This window comes from Magnolia sinica, chromosome 6 (genome assembly GCF_029962835.1).
Source record: "Magnolia sinica isolate HGM2019 chromosome 6, MsV1, whole genome shotgun sequence".
In the NCBI taxonomy this organism is placed as follows: domain Eukaryota; kingdom Viridiplantae; phylum Streptophyta; class Magnoliopsida; order Magnoliales; family Magnoliaceae; genus Magnolia; species Magnolia sinica.
In genome coordinates, this window is record NC_080578.1 from 89103964 (window position 1) to 89124005 (window position 20042).

Genomic DNA, 20042 nt, shown 5'->3' on the forward strand with positions numbered 1-20042 from the left:
CTGGTGTCTTGTGGTTTATACTTTAATTTATTTCATTGCTTTATTATCTCATAATTCTGGTTTGTTTCGGGAGACTAGATCCTAAGGTTTTGTGCAAGGCTCCCAACACTAGCGGTGTGATTGGTTGCCCAAAAAGTAAGGGTAATAATTGAAAATCGTTAACCACCAGATATGAAACGTTGAAAATTAAAGAAAGGTGATGTATGCATGCTCTCTCGTTGGCCGAGACACATCCAAGGAAAAGGGAAGGGTTGGTGGCCAACAAAGCTTGGTGGCATTAAGGCAACCGTTGGAGGGGACATTATGTGTACTGTCTCGTTCCTCTAGTGGGGAATTTGCAGGGATCGAAAATCATGGTGTAACGATCTGGTCGATGCGCCATCCTTCTACAATGGAATTAATGATCTACTGTTTGTTAGTTTGACAGCCGCGCATAGATTACCGATGTTTTTCTTCCATCTGGGTGTTCCAACCATCATATGAGCCACCACAGGTTTAGGATGGCTGTCCAGTGATTATGGATTCAGATTCAGTAGCCAGTACGGACGTTACCGGTCAGTGTTGTGGGCCCCACGATACTGTATGTGTTTTACCATTGACGTCCATCTATTTTGCCAGTTTATTTTAAGGGCGTTATCCCAAAAATAAGGTAGATAAAAATCTGGGTTGGATCACACCAAGTAAACAGTGGTGATTAAATATTTCCCAACCGTCTCTCTCATCAGCTTTCTCTCTCCTATGGTTAGCGCTTCCTTTCTTCAGTCCTTTCTTTCGTTCTTTGGTGGTAGCGATGGCGCAGGAGAATGTCGATCTCCAGAACGGTGGAGCCGAGAACGGGAGCTCCAAGGCCGTGATCTTCTCCTCTCTCAAGCCCCAGCTGTGTGTCCCAGCTCCCAAGGCCGCTGAAGCCGTCCAGTTCTACAAGACGGCCTTCGGAGCTGAGGAACTTAAGCGTTCTGTCCACCCAAAGAGGAAGGCGGAACAAGAGCTCCCTCTCATCCTCAGTGCTGAACTCAAGCTCGGTCCCTACGTTTTCATTGTTTGCGACATCACCGACGAAAACTTCAGGCCAACTGACGGAACGGGCGTGGCCTTCTGCCTAGAGACTGACGACGTTGATGTCGCCGTTAAGAAGGCCGTCGGTGCTGGCGCGGAGGTCGAGGCAGAGCCTGCTGAGGACGAGGGCGCGTGCTACGGTGTGCGTGCAGGGAAGGTGAAGGACCCCTTCGGATACGTCTGGGCCATCTGCACTCCTGCGAAGAAAGACGCTGCTGACGTGGATGATTAATAGCCTTTGGATGTTGTTGCCGCTTTTTTCTATTTTGCTGCTTTTCTGAAAAAAGGACTGATAGTAACTTATTTTAGTCTATGTAGTGAAAGTTATACAGTCGCCTTATGGTGACCGGGAGCCCAGGTAATTACGGTTGTAAATTTTGAAGACTTTCATTGGCTAACCGACAGATGGCGTATGCTTTTAATCGGAAAAAAAAAAAAAAACAGTTGTGATTAAATTCGCAGCATTAAAAACTTCCTGTACCCGCAGAACTTTTGGATCAAGCGGATATTTCTATTTTCTATTCATTAGACCTACGATGTCGCTGCCATACATATACGATGGGATAATATTTGTATTTATGTTGAAAATTTTAGAAATATTATCCTCACCCCTTTGAGAACAGAGAAGTAGCCCAAGGCTTCTAAAGTAATCGATGGAGCAATCTCCAAACTAGATTTCATATAAAATTTTGAGGAGACGGTTAATTGAAAATGGATAAGAAGTAAAACCAATGAATATCCCAGAGAAGTTGCAACCAGCGTTATAGATGTTTAAGAGGATTATGCCCAATAAATTTTCCCATGAATTTCCCTCTATGTGGGATATTGCTCTTACTCAGGTGAAGCTCGCCTTCAAGAACATGACAAATTGATCTTTCAACAAGCCTCTATTCGAAATTGTGTATGGTTGTGTTTCCAAACATACACAATACCTGGTCGCTTTGCCGAAGTTACTGGTTATGAATGTTGCGGCAAAAAATATGGTAGATCGGACCGTGATAGTCCACGTCAATATTCAGAAAAAATTACAGAGGTTTAATGTTTAATGCCAAAGAAGAGACTAATAAACATCGATTCTAGAAGGTGCTTAAAGTGATAATGTACCAATTCACCTGTGTAATGAGCGGTTTCTGATTTGGACATTTAAAAAATAATAATTTAAAAAAAAAGGAAAAGGAATAAAAAAAATCAATACCTATGTTATTGATCTTGCCAAGGGCATGGAGGTTTCACAGACTTTCAGCGTGACAAACTAGTATAAGTATCATGACCGTTGAGTTTATTGGATAACTCGAGAACGAGTTCCTTTCAAGTGAAAGTACTGATGTAGGACTTGGTACCAAGATACTCCTAGCATGGTTGGACCAAAAAAAAAAAAAGGTCAAATTGAAGCAAAAGTAATCCAATACTCCTATGCAGGGCATGGCGTATTTGGGCCACAAGCGTATCTAATTCGAAGAAATTCAATCCGAATACAGAGAAATTTTCGTTTGAAGGGTGAACCATAAATTGACCAAAACTTTTGATTCAAGTATTGTTATGGGATGCATGACCTATCAATCTTTACGGTAATTGGTCGTCCATCCGTTTCATGAGAAAGCGTAAAGTTTCTGTGGCTAGTCTTGTGTCCACAGTGGAAAGTCCCTCATGGACCTGGATGGGGCCAATGGTTGTGGTTGGCAGGAGCCGTCGGCGTCTTCGACGGCTAAAATCATTAGCATTCCCGACGGCTAAGGACGACAGCCAAAACCGTCTACATCTTCGACTACGAAAGCCGTCAGTATTGTTGACGGCTATGTTTCAACAACTAGTCATCGGCAAAAAAGCATTTGGTGACGGCTAAAAGCCGTCAGTGTTTCTCATTAAATTATAAATTAAAAAAATTTGAAATTTGATTACCTAATCAATGCACACATCCAAAACTAGCGTAATACCCATTTCTCCAAAGCCCCAAACCAACCAACCTATTTGATAAGGTCAGTCTATACAAAAGAAAGGAAGAAATCAAAATCAAATCTACCATCCAAATTCCAAATATATAATTTGTATTTTCATAAAAAATAATAATAATAATAAAATTGATTGTATATATGATACCCAATCCTAGGTTCTCACTTGGCCATGGCAAATCATGACAACTACATCTAAAAGCAATCTTGAGAAGAATGTTGATACAATAATTAAATCTATGCTAACATAAAATATATATCACAATTCTCACAAATCATATGAGGTAAATCTTTCACATTATAAGCTAATGCTCAACTTCTTAGTAAAGATAATTATTACATTCAAAGTAATGTATAAACCAAAGTTTGATCAATAAATAAACTTTGGGCAGTTTGGATTAAACTACCTAAAATGATTACTGTAGTTGAATCCGAAGCTTCGAAACCAGCCAACAAACCTCTTTGAGTTCTTAATGAATTACCTGAAATAAGATATGGATTCTCTAAAAAAAATCAATGACGAGTTGAGAGGAAAGATGAAATCAAATCAATAAACTTCAAAAAAATCAAATACAACAAATAAAATGCTCATTACAAGAAATTGGCCTTTTACCGACAAACTTGTTTTCGACGAAATAAATTTCCTCAGTACACATGACTTTCCACGACGAAATCATATTTCGTCGACAAAAGATTCCCGCCACGACCAAATATGTTCCTGCCACCATTTACAATGACGGCCTGGAAACTTTTCCCGATGATATTATGTATTGTCGGTGAAAAATATTTTCCCAATGATTATTTCGTTAATAAATGTAATTTTTCCCGACGAATCAAATAGTTCGTCGACAAAATATCCCTTGGTGTCCCTTCCGATGACGGAGATGCTATTTTTACTGACGTTATAAAATATCATCGGTAAAGTAACTTTTTATCGACGAAATAGACACATTGTCAGACAAAATGAACGGTGGACATATTATTTTACTTTGTGTAGTTGATTATGGATGTTGATTTATAATTTTTGTTTTTGGTGTAGCTAATAAGTATATTTAAAAACATATGTACGGAGTGGATGGGGGTGAAAAGGCACGGGTGGGCCCAAATATTTTTGAAGCCTTTTACCGACGAATTGTGAAAAGTATTACCGACGAAAAGTTTCGTCGGTAATAATGATATGTTTTAACTCAAACTGACTCTAGTGTCCATCTCTCTCTCTCTCTCTCTCTCTCTCTCTCTCTCTCTCTCTCTCTCTCTTCTTACCATACCCCCCTCTCTCGCCCGAACGAGCGTTGCTGCTTGCCGACGCCCCTATTTCAGTCACCCTAAACCCTAACTCGCCACTGCCTGCCCGACGCCCGATTGTCTCCCTCTTCGTCTCTCTTGTCTCAAATCTCTCTTACGTTGGTCGAAAAGGTATTTTATTTCGTTCTTATGATTCTAGTCTTTTTGAAATGGGGGTAAATCAATTTTCGTTTGGATGCCCGTAAATGGTTTAGGGCTTGTTTGGATGCCTGTAAGTTGGGTTAGAAGTGACTTATAGGGAAGTCACTTGTAGGTGTTGTTTGGGGGGAAGAAATTCACCTGTAAGTCACTTACAGGCAAAACTGTCAAGAAACTTCCAGGGACTGTAGGTGAGAAGTCACTTCCCTGTAAGTGACTTACAGGCCAACAGTCTGATTTTTTAAACAAGGGGAAGAGGGGGAAAACGCACCTCCATTACCGAAAAGCTCTGGCCATTGAAGAAGCTCCACTAAGCTCTCTCTCTCTCTCTCTCTCTCTCTCTCTCTCTCTGCAATGGCGTTGTGCGCCTCCCTCTCTCCCTCTCTGCAATTAGTATTTCTATACACCCGTCTCTCTTCCCCTCTCTCGTTCTTTGCTTGCAGTTAGGATTGTCGTTTTCTTTTTCTTTTTCTTTTATTCGAATAGATGGATTCAGTTAGGCTGTGACAGTGGGGCCCTTTGTGTTTTATTTTGGTATATCTATGCCATCTATCACACCACAAGAAACGGTGGTGATTGAATGTCCACCATTAAAGCTCCCCACTGTCCGATCTATTGAGGTGGACCATTTTTATTTATTTTAAAAAAATTTATTTAATTATTTTAATGGATCCTATAAATATGGAGGTGGGCATATAAATATCACAGTGGGCCCTAGTAAGGTTTCAATGGTGGGAGTTCCAATCCCCTTTGTTTCCTGTTGTGTAGCCCACTTGAATTTTGAATGTGCTTCATTTTGGGATCACATCCTAAAAATAACTAAAAAACTAATGGATGGAGTGGATATTGTCACGTAGGTTCTGCTTCCTGTAACAGATTTTGAAGTTCTTGTGCAATATCTTTCCTTTACTGCATTTACTAATGACTACTTTCAGTTTGCACAGATTGAGTCATCGCTTATTGATCTTGACTGTTGATAAGATGAATCTCACCATAGATGGGCAATGCCTACACTCTCCTAGATGTGACGATCCTAACCCTTTCACTGGTTGCATCTGAAAACAGATGATTTGGGAAAGAAGCAGAGCAATGGTCCACATTCAACTGAAAATGGCAAAGATGTTCGAATCTGGGAGAGTTTTGGAGCATGGTCCATCAGGTTGGTTCCATCAAACCAACAGTCTGGATTGTAGAACCTACAGCCTTAAAACCAGAGGATACTTTGCATATTCCTAAGGCTGAAGATCCACTATTTTCTGAACCATGCATTCAAAGTGAAGCCTATGATTTGGACATTGTTGATTTGGTGGGGCTCAACAAGGATGGAAGATCCTAACCCCTGGCATTTACTGCATCATGTCTCTTTTTTTTGACCTTCCTGAATTCTTCTTTTAATTTTAGCATGCCCATCACCTACATGATTGAAGAGGCTATTGAATTAAACAGTCTAGTTTAAATGGATCCTTCTGTCAGGGAATTAATGTCATCCATTTGCAAGCACCCATTTTTTTTTAAATTGTGCATCAGATGTAACAATCTGTAAAATTAAAATGGGTGTATGTAGATCAATGAGAGTGTGCATAAACATCAATTCCTTAGATAGAACGATCCATCTAAACTGCATTGTTTGATTTGAACTACTTGTATGTTGCATATGCAATTTCATAGTAATTTCTCAATATTAAACACTAATTCCTAGATAGAATGATCCATCTAAACTGGACTGTTTGATTTGAACTACTTGTATGCTGTATATGCAATTTGTAAGTAATTTCTTAGTATTAAACATCAATTCCCTAGATAGAATGATCCATCTAAACTGGACTGTTTGATTTGAACTGCTTATATGTAGCCAATGCAAATTTGAAGTAATTTCTAAGTACCTGAAATGTGTGTTGGACCTACTTGAAAATCTAGACAGATAGACTATTGAAGTGTACCACTGCAACTCAGAGCACTGGAACTTATAGTGATCCAAAAGCACTGCAGCATCTCCAAATAATCTTTTTGACAAATGCTTTAGGGATAAAATTATTGTCAATGGGCCGTGTTTGAGCTCGCTAAAATCAAAATTTTGAATAGGACTGGCCCATCAGGCCCAACTCAAACAATTCAAAATCCATGAAGAAGTTAACCCCAAGCCCGTAAATTAGACATTTAAATCCCAACAATTGTATAATTAACTAATTGTATTACATTGCTTCTTCACTTTTCTCATTATTGTTTATTATTTATAGTTAGCTTAATATGTATTACATTTTTTTCTTAAATTATTAATTGTGACTTGTTAGTTTATAGTTATGACTTGTGAGGCAGTTTTTTCTTAAAAGTCTAGCAGTTTTACATCTCGGTGGGCCATAATATGCAAAGTGAACTGACAATCAAATGGATGCTTTCTATCCATCCATTTTTTCTATATGTTTTAGCCCACCTGAGTTTTGAAAGAGCATGACTCACCTGATGGAGCATACCCGGATGTGCGTTGGAGCTATCCGGATGTTGAGTGGGGGTCCCTAGAAGGTGGGAACCACTGTTATGACCATGATGAAGCTGTCTATTTCCTATGGACAAAAATATGGGTGGTCTGGCCATTTGGACAGGCCCGTGTTTATGTATTAGCTCAAAATTGATGGAGCATACCCGGATGTGCATCGGAGCTATACGGATGTTAAGCGGGGGTCCTTAGAAGGTGGAAACTACTATTATGACTATGATGAAGCTGTCCATTTCCTATAGGCAACAATATGGGTGGGCTGGCCATTTGGATAGGCCCGTGTTTATGTATTAGCTCGAAATTGATGGAGCAGACCCTAGTATAACACTAAACCTAAACCTATTCTCAAATCCCTAAACCTAAACCTACACCTAAACCTAAACTCGAAAACATTAGCCGAAACTCGATCCCGAAACCGAACCCGATTCTGAATCCCTAAACCTAAACCTATTCTCAAATTCCTAAACCTAAACCTATACCTAAACTTAAGCCTCAACTTAATTCACTTAACCTAAACCTACACCTAAACCCAAACCGATAACCCTAACCTAAACCTATATGTATTTGTGCGTGGATGAATGGCTAAAGGAAACAATTTCCTCCCTTAATTTGCCTCTCTTTCTACAATGGCCTACTAAAGTTTTAAATCAAGTTGAAAGTTGGGCCTCTCTTAGGGGTTTCATAGGTGCCACATCACATGGACCAAATTACACCTAAACCTAAACCCGATCCCTACCATGATAAAGCTGTCCATTTCCTATGGACAGCAATATGGCCTACTAAAGTTTTGAATCAAGTTGAAAGTTGGGCCTCTCTCAGGGGTTTCATGGGTGCCACATCACATGGACCAAATTACACCTAAACCTAAACCCGATCCCGACCATGATAAAGCTGTCCATTTCCTATGGACAGCAATATGGGTGGCCTGGCCATTTAGACAAGCCCGTGTTTGTGTGGAGCAGACCTGGATGTGCGTTGGATCTATCCATGAGTTGGTTAAGTCTCCAAGACCTAAACCCTAAACACTAAACCCTAATCCTAAACCCTAAACTAAAAACTAAAACTTAAAACTAAACATCATGTTGGGGACAATGCTTCCGACCAACCCACTATGATGGTTATTTGAGATCCAACCTGTTGGTAAGTTCACACACACCTAGACCGGAAGAAGGGATAACACAAATATCAGCTTGATCGAAAACTTTTGTGGCCACAATTAGTTTCGAGGTCCACTCGAGCTTTGGATTTACCTCATTCTTTAGCTCATGCCCTAAAATGATCTCTCCAATTGTAACACCCGGGTTCTCAAAACCCGAGGATAATCACTCCTCATTGAAAACCGAGTATTACGTTATAAAATGGACCATCATACATCCAATTAGTAGTAAATTTCAAACTTTATATCTAATCATTAGAAAATTTCATGACATGCAACAAGGCAACAACCATGTAAAACTAGAGATATCAGGAGTAACAAAAAGGAAGTTTAATACATATAAATGGGAACAAAATGAAATCCCACAGCAGGGGAAATATTTTATTACAATTCAAATAAAACACAAAATTTGAAATATGAAAGCAAGCAAATCCTAAATTATCAGTCGAGCTCCAACGGCTCAACTGCAACGGCGTAGAGTACTTCCTCACCAAACTTCACCTCAGTCATCCCTGGAAACCTATCATAGAAGTCTTCCCCTTTCCACATTCCTGCATCAATTTGGTGCAACCGCACAATTGGGTGAGTGAAAACTCAGTGGGAATTTTCCGTAAGGATTCATGCATATCATGTCATTCCAAAACAGTTTAAATCAACATATTCAAATTACAAGGAGACTAATCATGAAATTCCAAATGAATGTATGGGTGTATGAATGTATGTTCAAGTCACAGATCCGGGGATGCACATCCAGCTGTCAAAATAAAAGGTCACCCAAGGAGAACTAGTCACCTGGAAAAATACTCAAAGGTACGCCCAAAGAGAACTAGTCACCCGAAAAAGACCATGCAGACCACTCGCGGTAGATTATCTACCTGAAAAAAGCCAAAGCCATGTAAGTGAGTGCGCCCAAGGATATCTCCTAGAAAAATACACGGGGTACGCCCGAGGAGTGTTTAATCCCAGAAAAGCCTCATGTAAAGAAAGAGTACCCAAAGTGACACAAATGCACATGCTCTGTGAGTTTAACTGAAGTGTTGAAACTTTCAGTAAATCGAACAGTGTGGCTTACATTAAGCACTCGAAAAAGCTCATATACCATGCGTGAATGTTATGCATCATGATACTCATGGGTACTTCATAGGATTAACAAGCATGCTTTCATAAACAGGACCAAAACTCACAGTCTTTTAATTAGAATATGAATCATCCATACATGAGTTCAATAGAAATCCATTTGCTTTCTCTAGGTCTAAAGGAGGTCCACAAACATGGCATTTCAAGCATGTTAAATTCATAACAAATTTGTCCCACATTCCTCATGGAAGATAACATTCCACACATAACCTTGATTTGCAAAATAGGATAAAAGAAAATGCCATAACCCTTGTTATTACTAGTAGGACTATGTTCAAGATCTAGTCATTACTAAAACATCATAGAGCCTATAAGGCTAAATTCATAGTTATCGATTGTGGGGCTTTGATTAATGGAATTTAATGTACTAAATTATGTTCATCACATCCACATGGGAAAACTAAGAGCTAACTTACTATTGGTGTCATTCTAAAACTTCATTAAAATCAAATTGTAACGAATCTAGTCCATATAAGGAGAAATGGAGCAAGCTATTCATTGGAATGGAAACAGGAATTCTTAAATTTAATTACATCTAGCAGGAGTATACATGTCCACAAGTAATTTCAAATGTGGCATAATGAATATGCTAATATTCATATGAGATAGATTTGAGTAATACAATTTAAGACATTCCCACATGTTTATTCATATCAATTCAATATTAAAGGAACACAATTACCATTTGCACGATTGTAATGTCTTTATACAACTATATTAGAATTCAATGAAATGATGAAGCCATGTGGGATATCCCTCACCTTGAGTGAATGCTCCCCTTAATTCGAGACGTTCTTATGGGGCGAATGTATCGATCCTAAATTTCAAGTGAGTATATGATTAATCCTCTAATCTTACAATTAGTCTACTAATTAGATAAACTTTGATTTCTACTTACTTGATTGGACAAGCTAGAGACAAAAGTGCCTTATCAGGAAATCAATTGCTGGTTGCACTTGAATAATCTGTTACAAGTTGTCAGTGAGTCACAACCGGGTTAACTCAGTTGGGGTTCTCAACTAATAACTAGTGAGGTTTACTTCAAGAGTATTGTTAACAACCGAGTTAGATTAAAGATCCCTAGAGCACTAGGCTTCTCAAATCATCTACAGATAATTAGAGTCGGCTAAACTCAATCAGGAACTGACCGGATTGACCCACCACTGAGTACAGAGTCGACTCAGTTGGATATCTATTGAGTTTACTCACCCCCAAGTTGAAAGTAGAGTTAATCAAATGACTGAGTTGGATTGTTATACCTGGCAGAGACAATCTTCTATTGTTGAGAAGATTTTAGCCCGAACATGCTCTCTACAATTGCTAAATGAGTTTGTGAATCTCTTTTGTAAACAGTCACAGAGTCATCATGCTAACAGGCTGTTTGAAGTAGAGTTTGTAGGGATTGGTTCAACGTTATACCTGTTTTATGGAATGGTTCTATCTACTAGTGTGATGAGGTCAGGACGAATGATGTTGATTTCAGAAATGTGTCCAGACTCGTGAACTGGTCCAGCATCTCCGGAACTCAGCGCTGAGTTGATCGGATAGGAGCTGGTTTGGTGTGATTGCAATGGAAGTCAGCTGCTGATAGAGAACATCCTCAGGTTGGAGGAGTTCTCCCGATCAATGGCGGGTAGGCGTTGATGGAGTTGACATCACAGTTGGGCGTAAAACTATGACAGAGGTGGATTTGGGTTCAATACCTAAACCAGGGCTGAGTTGGATGAGCAGGGCCTGAGGCGAGCCCAAGGAGTTTCAGACGGTCGACTGGAAACTCGTTACAATAGCCGATCCACACTCACCTTCTCTATCCTTCTCCTTCCTTCATTCCTTATCTCCTTTCTCCCTCTCAGCTTACTTTCAGAAGCCGAATGACTCGGGCTGAGTCGAGTTGCTACCAAGCCTGCAACTCGCACCAGCAGTAGTCTATCTCTCTCTTTCTCTTAGCATTTTCTTTTCTCTTTCTTTCTTGGGATATGCCCTAACAGAACAGCTATTTGTAGCTTTTCCATTTCTAGATGGTTCTATAGCTAATCACGAAGATTAGCGTGTTGGTTAACGCAAAGCAACCGAGAATGGCTTGTCGTTCGAATCTCCCAATACATTAGATCTTATGCGTGGGCCCATACAATTTTTCCTGATGGACTTTAGATGGGGTGGGCCACACAATGAACAGTTTGGATGCGTGAAAGGCTTAAGTTCATAGGATGTGGGTCACCCGACTAGATTGGAGAAGATGACCTGCTAGCCATGGTGATTTTGCAACTAGCGATCGATCTGAGGATCGGTGACGTTTAAATGGCTTAGATTATCCTCATGAGGCTGTGGGGTCAATTATGTGGTGACCGATGGGCCGTTGATGACACATTTGTTAATACTGGGTTCGGTTCGAGACGTGGCTGTGACTCGCCAATATCTCGCTTCCTTACAAGATTTTGCTGACAGCCCTAATCTGAACGCCCTGGATTTGCTCGAGAGGAGCTTCTAAAAGCTCGGATCGGATGGGATGGGTTTTGCTAAGAACAGGATTTATTCCCTCCGCCTTTTGCGGAATAGGGTATCATTTCAGGAAACTGTAGGGGTGACGGGGCTCCTGTTGCACGCGTGGCTTCCGTCTGACGGTTCCCAACGGTTGGATTTGCCAGAGAAGCGGCGGACGTGGATATATCCTCCCCGTCAGCGTCTTCCTTGTGCGTTGCTTGATCGGTCGCTGACAGAGGTGGCACAGGTGACTTTCAATCGCAACTCTCTGCATGGTCAGGGTCAGTGGGGCCCTATCTATCAGATGGACGGTCTGGATTTGCCTTTTGTATTTGCGTCGACGAACGAACGGTCAGGTTCGAACGTGCATCGGGCGGGAGTTTCTGTTTGAAATTTTAAAGGTTTTTAGTTGTCATCAGGTCAACACTCTATTGACCCAACCATTGGTCGGATGCATTGCGGGTGCACACGAGTTGTGTGCACAAGCTATCCAAAAGTGTGGTCCACCGTTAGGTGTTGTGAAATCTACTCTGTTTACCTATCTTGGCCAGTTATTCTAGGGTCTTGGACCGAAGATGGGCTAGATTAAGAACTCAGGTGGGCCATACTTCTCATTTTTAGCGAGTCTAACCAACAATTACCAACTATTTAACGGTCAGATTCTTTCTCGATTTGGACATCAATAGTCTGGATATCCTAGACTTCATCTTAAGTGAGAAATTTAGTGGTGTATCATTAGGTTGCGAGTTCTAAGTATCGTGAATGGTGGATGTAATGATTTGGGTCCTAACTTTTAGACGTTTTAGGGGCTAGTGGTCCACTAGGGTGACAGTTTGGATCATTACAAGACGTCTATGGCTTGTTGATCTAACTTGGGGGGGTTTAGATTCGTCTCGAATATGATTTGATTGTCCACATGATTTCTTGACATATCCCACTACAAATGTAAAATGTATTAGTCAAGTTTAATGGTTGGATTGTGATTTGGCTAGGCATATGTGTGCACTACAATGTAGATATTGGATTACCGGTTTTCTTTACATTTTCTTATTTTATAAAGAGGTTTGTGAGTGGGATTCTTCTCAAGCTTCAATGGGCTCTTAGAATGACCTTTGACTTGACTTGATGAGAGTTGTGACTAATGAAATTTTCTAGAATTGTTCATGAGTTTCAAAGTTAGTCTCTTTGTGAATTAACCAATGATGATATCTATATTGTGTTCCCACATGCTTACATACTTCTCATAGTTAAATGGCAATACCCGAGTGTGCAAAAGTACGGGGTGTTACACCGAATGGATGGATGGTTGGATACAACATATACATCATGGTGGGATCTAAATCTCAGGTGGACCATAATACAATAAACAATGGTCCATCGTGATTTATGTATTTCATCCACTCCGTTCATTCATTTTAAAAGATAATTTTATGTCTTGAGATAATAAATGATATATATATATAAAAATCTTAAATGGACCACACGTACAGGAAAGAATGTGAATTGAACTTGTTCCGTTCAAAAATTTTTGGGGGGCCGCGGAAGTTTTTGATCAAGCTGATATTTATTTTTTCCCTTCATCAATGTCTGTGTGATCTTGTGAATAGGTTGGATGATAAATAAACATCACTACAGGCCCTAGAAAGGTTTCAATGATGGAAATCATTATACCCACTGTTTCTTGTAGTATGGTCCACCTAAGTTTTGGATATGATTCAATTTTGGTTTTAACCCGTTAAATGATCTGGAAAAGCAGATGGATGGTGTAGATAAACTACATATATTTACAGTGTGCCCAACTGAGCGTACTGAGTAACTTAAGATGCAATCCGATTTCAGGCATAACTAGCTTAGTGGGTTAGGCCTTGAATGTCGGACCCAACTCGATCTATGTGTTGTACATCTACATCGTCCATCTGCATTTTGCAGCAGCTCATTTTAGAGGATGTCCCAAATTGAGGCACATCCAAAGATCAAGTGTGGATCACATCACAAGAAAATAATGGTGATTGAATGCCCAGCGTTAAAAACCTCATAGGGCGCACTATAATGTTTATTTGGCATCAAACATGTTGATAAGGTCAAATAGATCCTAAAACTAAGAAGGGAAAACAAAAATATCTGATTGATCGAAAACTCTTGTGGCCCTAAGAAGTTTTTAATGGTAGGAGATCAATCCTCACTATTTTCTTTGGTGAAGTCCATTTAAGCTTTAGATCTGTCTCATTCTTTAGCTCATGCCTTAAAATGATCTCTCCAAATGGATGGATGGTGTGGATACAACACATACAACACGGGGCCCACATAAGTTGGTGACGTCACATCAATAGCCAATAGCCACTCAACTTGTTAGTAGCTAATCCGCGTCCAAATACAGCTAGTTGTGACCCTAACCTACACCTTAACCTAACCCTAAACCTAAACCATAACCTAACCCTAAACCTACACCTTAAACTAAACCTTTAACCCTATTCTCAAATCGTAAACCTAAACCTACACCTTAACCTAAACCTATAACCCTAACCTAAACCTAAACCTAAACCCGATCCCGAACCCGAATTCCTAAACCTAAACCTAAACCTAATCTCAAATCCCTAAACCTAAACCTACACCTAAATCTAAACCTAAACTTGAAAACCTAAACCTATACCCGATCCCGAATCTGAATCCCTAAACCCTAAGCCTAAACCTAAACCTAAACCTATTCTCAAATATCCCTAATAAACCTAAACCTAAACCTATAACCCTAACCTAAACCTAAACTCGAAAACATAAACCTAAACCCGATCCCGAATCCGAACCCGAATTCTTAAACCTAAACTCGAAAACCTCAACCTAAACCCGATCCCGAATTCGTAAACGCTAAGCCTAAACCTAAACCTAAACATATTCTCAAATCCTTAAACCTAAGCTTACACCTAAACTAAACATTGATGAACATGGAGAAGAAAACAAAAGATAGTTTCAAGGCTCGATTAAATGTACAAGCAATGGGTTTAAGGAAAGAATTGCACTTGCAACCATATGGAAATTCATATACTATACCAGCAGTCTACTACACATTGACAAAACTAGAGAAAAAGCGTTTATGTGGATGGTTGAGATCGGTAAAGTTTTCTGATGGGTATGCGTCAAATATATCTCGGCGCGTAAATATTACAGACTGTAAGGTAACAGGAATGAAAAGTCACTATTGTCACGTCCTTCTGCAACGTCTACTACCGGTTGCGATTCATGGATTCCTCAGCAAGGATATCAGTGCGGCGCTGATTGAATTGAGGATATTCTTTAAGGATTTGTGTTCGAAATCATTGAATGTGGAGGTTATTAAACAACCGGAGAGAGACATTGCCATAATCCTTTAAAAACTTGAAAGAATATTTTCACTTACATTTTTTAATGTCATGGCATACCTAGCGATTCACTTATCGCACGAGGCGAAGCTTACAGGCCCAGTACAATATCGTTGGATGTATCCGATCGAAAGGTGGTAGAACTTATTAAAATTTTTATTCATTCCATAAACTACATATATCCATGCTTTCATACGTATAACATAGTGGTTTTGTGTAAAGATACCTTCACACACTAAAACGATTTGTGATGAATAAGGCACATCTCGAGAGATCTATTGCTAAGGCGTATATTGATAATGAGTGTCTGACATTTTGCTCTATGTATCTTCGTGACATAGAGACTAGATTCAAACGAGAAGATCGGAATGCCGATGAAGGACAGGAGCATGAATAATGATTCATATCTATATTCGCACATAACGTCCGTCCTTTAGAATCCTTGACGTTTTAAGATATAGACCTTGAGGATCAAGCAAAGGCACGGTAGTATGTGTTGCATAATTGTGAAGAAATAGAGTGGTACTTAGAGTAAGTCTTCCCTCAATAATTGTATCTCTACATACAATGATCTTAATGTTTCTTGTTGATGACGTGCCAATTATGTACAGCGAACACATCGAGGAGATGAAGTCCCAATACCTGACAAATTATAATCAAATGCATCAGGATCAGTTTCCACAATGGTTCGTAAAATATGCAAGATTTCACCTTGTATCTCACCACACTTAGAATTTTATTGTATTGCACAATATTTAAACCAAAGAAAATTCCTAAACAATTACATTCTTTACGTGATAATAGATGAAGACGTTGCGCGCTAACAATTTTACGGATACGTCTAATGCACTCTACTCACTGGCTATAACAATGTCGAGTGCTTCATACAGCTTGACATATACTTTTGCAGCATACAATAACTTATGCAGGGAGTACTTCGGATAGTTAATCCGAAGTTGTTTCGTATTACAATGAAAAACATATATTTAATATAAAATGACAATTTATAATGGAATTTTCAAATTTTACTAAAATGTTTACGATTTTATTATATTCTGCTTGTATTATAGTGTAATGATCAAATCATATTTTAATTACCTCTCTAAGCATAAACACAAATTCATTCTACCATCAATACTACTTTTATAATGTTTTAGTATATTCTACTTGCACTGTAAAGTTTAATGTGTTTATTATATTGATGTTCATACACTTGTACTTACATTGTTTAAATTTATAAGTTCGTAGTTCGCACATATTCAGTCATGGCACTAGGTGGGAGATTAGGTCGTTCACGCACTGGATCTACCCCTTCTACCCGTGATGCGACGGAGACAGCATTGACATCACATGCTGCATTACAGGCTTCTGATCCCTCGACTACACATACACTGAGCACTGCATGTAAGTCTAAACATGTATTTAACATATATTTATTTTAATGACTTCTGTTTATGTATAGATTTATATATTTCTTTTGCGACAGCATCGTCGACCAGTTGACGAGGATGTGGACCCACGCGTGGGTTAATTTTAAAGGACTTATGCGTGAGGGTAGGATGACGGTAGAGTTCCCACAGGATTATCTTAGACCTGTTGGGGACAATGCCAGTTTGTTAACATTAGAGGTTGGTGTCCTATGCCAATCTCTGATCTCTGCCACCACCTCCCGTTGGGAAGACGTGACAAATGATGTGCGGCAGCTCATTCGTCAGCGCCTCTCGGTAAATTTTAGCAAAATAAATTTTCTTTTGTAAAAGTTCATTTACGGTTAAGTTATTTTCTTAATAAGTTTATTGCCTTAATATATTATTTACGAAACTGTATGAAAAATGTCTTAAATTTGAGTGTTTCGTACATTTCTCATGCCGTCGATGATATAGTCAGGAAGCAATTCAAAGAGTACCGCAGAGAGTTACATCAATGGTACAAGCGGTGTAAGACCCACAATGAGGCCGTACTGTCAACACCACCACACGTGACTATAGACGACTAGCGGATACTCTGCGAGAGATTTTCGTCTGAGGCTTTTAAGGTAATATTTACATATTTACGATATTTTAAGGTAACAATTAAATTCACAATTAATAACAATGTATTATGAATAATGTGTTCATAAGAGGAGCAGAATAAATTCTGCGAATAGGAAAAAGTTATAAGTGAACCACGTAGCTAGTTCAAAGTCATTTGTACAACATCGTTACGACATGGTAAGAAATTACTGGTGATTATTAAGTTGATATATTCTTTTCATGCATTTATATTAACTATATTGCCCTTTTCGATTGCGTAGTGAGATTCCGTCACTAGCTAGGAGCCTGGACCAGTAGACATCTACAGAGGGACTCACTGTCGGCAGGCAACGGGATCTTGAGTTCATCCTAGAGCGGGCGAGAATTGGGTAAAAATCCTTACATTGTAAAATTTAATTGTATTGATCTATAATAATGTCATTCATTATAAAAATTCATATATTTTCATTACAAGTGATGATGGACACCATACGCAATCAGCCCACTCCCGATGGTAGTCAGCGGAATAAGCCAGATATCTTGAGCGAGGTATTTAGCACCCGTTCTAGATATGTGTGGGCTTGGCTATGGTGCCAAGTTCATGACACTCGCTAGAGCTACCTCCATCCGATCCGTTGTTGGGGAGAGCGCCCTACGCCGAGTTGATATGGCAGAGAGAGGTTCAGCAGATACGGGTCGCCGTCGATGAAATCAAAGAGTAGCTGGAGAGGCAGAGGAAGGAGTAGAGGTGTAGGGAGGATGAGGAGAGGCGACAGGCGGATCAGGAGAAGAGGATCGAGGAGATACGGGTGGAGCATGAGCGACGAATGCAGGAGATGTTTTAGGCTCTCCCTACACGCTTTGTCACCAATGCCCCACCACCTTCGCCTTCATCTTCGTGATTTTTTTAATTTTATTTATGATTTATTTTATATACGAATGTTAAACTTATATGTATTTGTGCGTGGACGAATATTGTGGGTTATATGTGGATGTGGATAGGATTTTTTTATTTTATTTATGATTTATTTTATATACGAATGTTAAACTTATATTTATTTGTGTGTAGATGAATGTAGGTTGTATGTGGATGTGGATAGGATTGTTTGTGTATGGATGGATGTGGTTTGTGTCTGAATGGATGTAATTTGTGTTTGGATGGATGTGGATGTGAATATGATGAAAATGTATTGTAATAGGTATATTTTCAGATATATATCAGGAATTTTTTCCTGAATTTTGAAAATAAATGAAACCGAGAAGAAACAGACTATTACTAACAAAATATTTCATTGGTAATAGTAGGTCCAAAACTTATACCGACGAAATCTTTCGTACGTAAAAATTAATACAAATTTTTTTACCAATAATCTATATAAGATATAACGACAAATTATTTCGTCGGTAATAGAGGGCTTATGCCGACAAACATACTCGTCAGTATTATTGTTTTAACGACGAACATACTCGTCGGTAATGTCGTTAATACATAGTTTTACCGATGATGATATTCGTTGGTATAAGTTGTGTTTACCGATGAAATATATTATTTTTTCCTACCAAAAGTAACATGTTTTGCCAACAATTTTAGTCATCGGTATTTGTTTTATCATTGCCACGGTCTTATTGCGACGATCTTTTGATGACAGATTTCGTCAGTAATAATCATTACCAACGAAAAAGGATAAAATAACGACGAAATATATCATCGGTAAAAGAGCAATTTCATGTAGTGGCTTGATATGCATGCACACAGCTTTGGTCATATATCAAAACTATAGATCTCACCTAATAAACACGTCGAAAGTCCACATTTCTTGGCAGGTCCGTCTGTCTGCAAAGGTGCATGGGAACTAGCAAACTTCACCATTAAACGCTGATTTTTTTAAGACTGAATATTTAAAAGATGAAAATTTTGATCTACAACTACAACTCCTAGTTAGCTTCTGGGCTAAACCCAGACATAGCCTTGACTGTGCTATTTCAGATGGGCCAAGGTCCAACCACACATTTGCAACTTATGTATGACATGTTCAACATAACGAACTTTTCTATCAAGTGAGCTTCTTTTTTTTTTTTTGTTTCCAAGAGAACTCTTTTTTCCATTAATCATCTAGATGTACAGTCATTCGGGTGGGCCCAACAAAAGGAAAGGCAGCCTCACCTATCTTGTGAGCTTTGTTACATAGCCTCACAAGCATGAAGAAACCATTTGAAAGCATCGTCCAACCACAGTTATTGCGAGGAAGAGAGGAGAGTGACCAATCCATATTTTTAAACTGAGCATCCAAAGGTTGTGGGAGCATTATCATTTTAAAGATCACAATGAGATTTTGAAATCTAAAAACAATAGGGGAGATCTGGGTACTTACCTCTTCCCCTTTACCCGAAGACCAGCTCCAACCAAAAAGGCAATCCTTATTTCCTTCGTCTTGAAAACGTCCAAGTTGACTTGCAAACAAAGGTGAGGCAAAGGTCACCTAAAAAGCAACAAAAACATGAGCATATCTCTACGCACATTTAGCAAAACAATAGCTTTTTCACAAGACCTCTTGTCACAAATCACAGTAGCTTCTCTCAACAGATATCATAGCTCAAAGCAATATTGCAAGAACAACATTTTTTTCTTTTTGAAACGTAAGAACAACATACATATGGCACAATTGTTAAAAAGAAAAGAGTGAAGGGAGCAACAGACACTAAGACTAGAAAAGAAAGATCCTTTGGAGCTGAAATCCTTATGAACTCCCCGCTGGAACCAAAATGTTCTTCTAAACTGTTGCGGATCTGCAGCCAACATAAAGAAGTGAGAATCCAAACCATGATTACAAGATGAGGGGGCAGACTGGTAAAATAAGCTGGCTCAAGACCTCAAGGTCTACTTTCAGGCACCCATCTATATGCACCAAAGAGAAGCGGCACCACACAAGTTCAATGTGATGGTGTTTTCATCAGGCGGGA

General features: G+C 39.2%; 1 protein-coding gene and 1 long non-coding RNA gene across 2 annotated transcripts; one reads left to right on the top strand and one right to left on the bottom strand.

Annotated features, from left to right (window-relative positions):
* Positions 1 to 757: 757 nt before the first annotated feature.
* LOC131249038 (uncharacterized protein At5g48480-like) lies at positions 758 to 1379 on the top strand. The gene has a single exon (XM_058249601.1). The coding sequence runs from the start codon at positions 791 to 793 to the stop codon at positions 1286 to 1288; it is 498 nt and encodes a 165-aa protein (XP_058105584.1). The 5' UTR covers positions 758 to 790; the 3' UTR covers positions 1289 to 1379.
* Positions 1380 to 3285: 1906 nt separating this feature from the next.
* On the bottom strand, positions 3286 to 19796 carry LOC131250123 (uncharacterized). The gene is made up of 3 exons (XR_009173077.1): positions 19454 to 19796; positions 18870 to 18934; positions 3286 to 3487 (listed from the first exon to the last, which is right to left on the bottom strand). It is a non-coding gene; the product is annotated as an uncharacterized LOC131250123 (long non-coding RNA).
* Between the last annotated feature and the right edge of the window lie 246 nt (positions 19797 to 20042).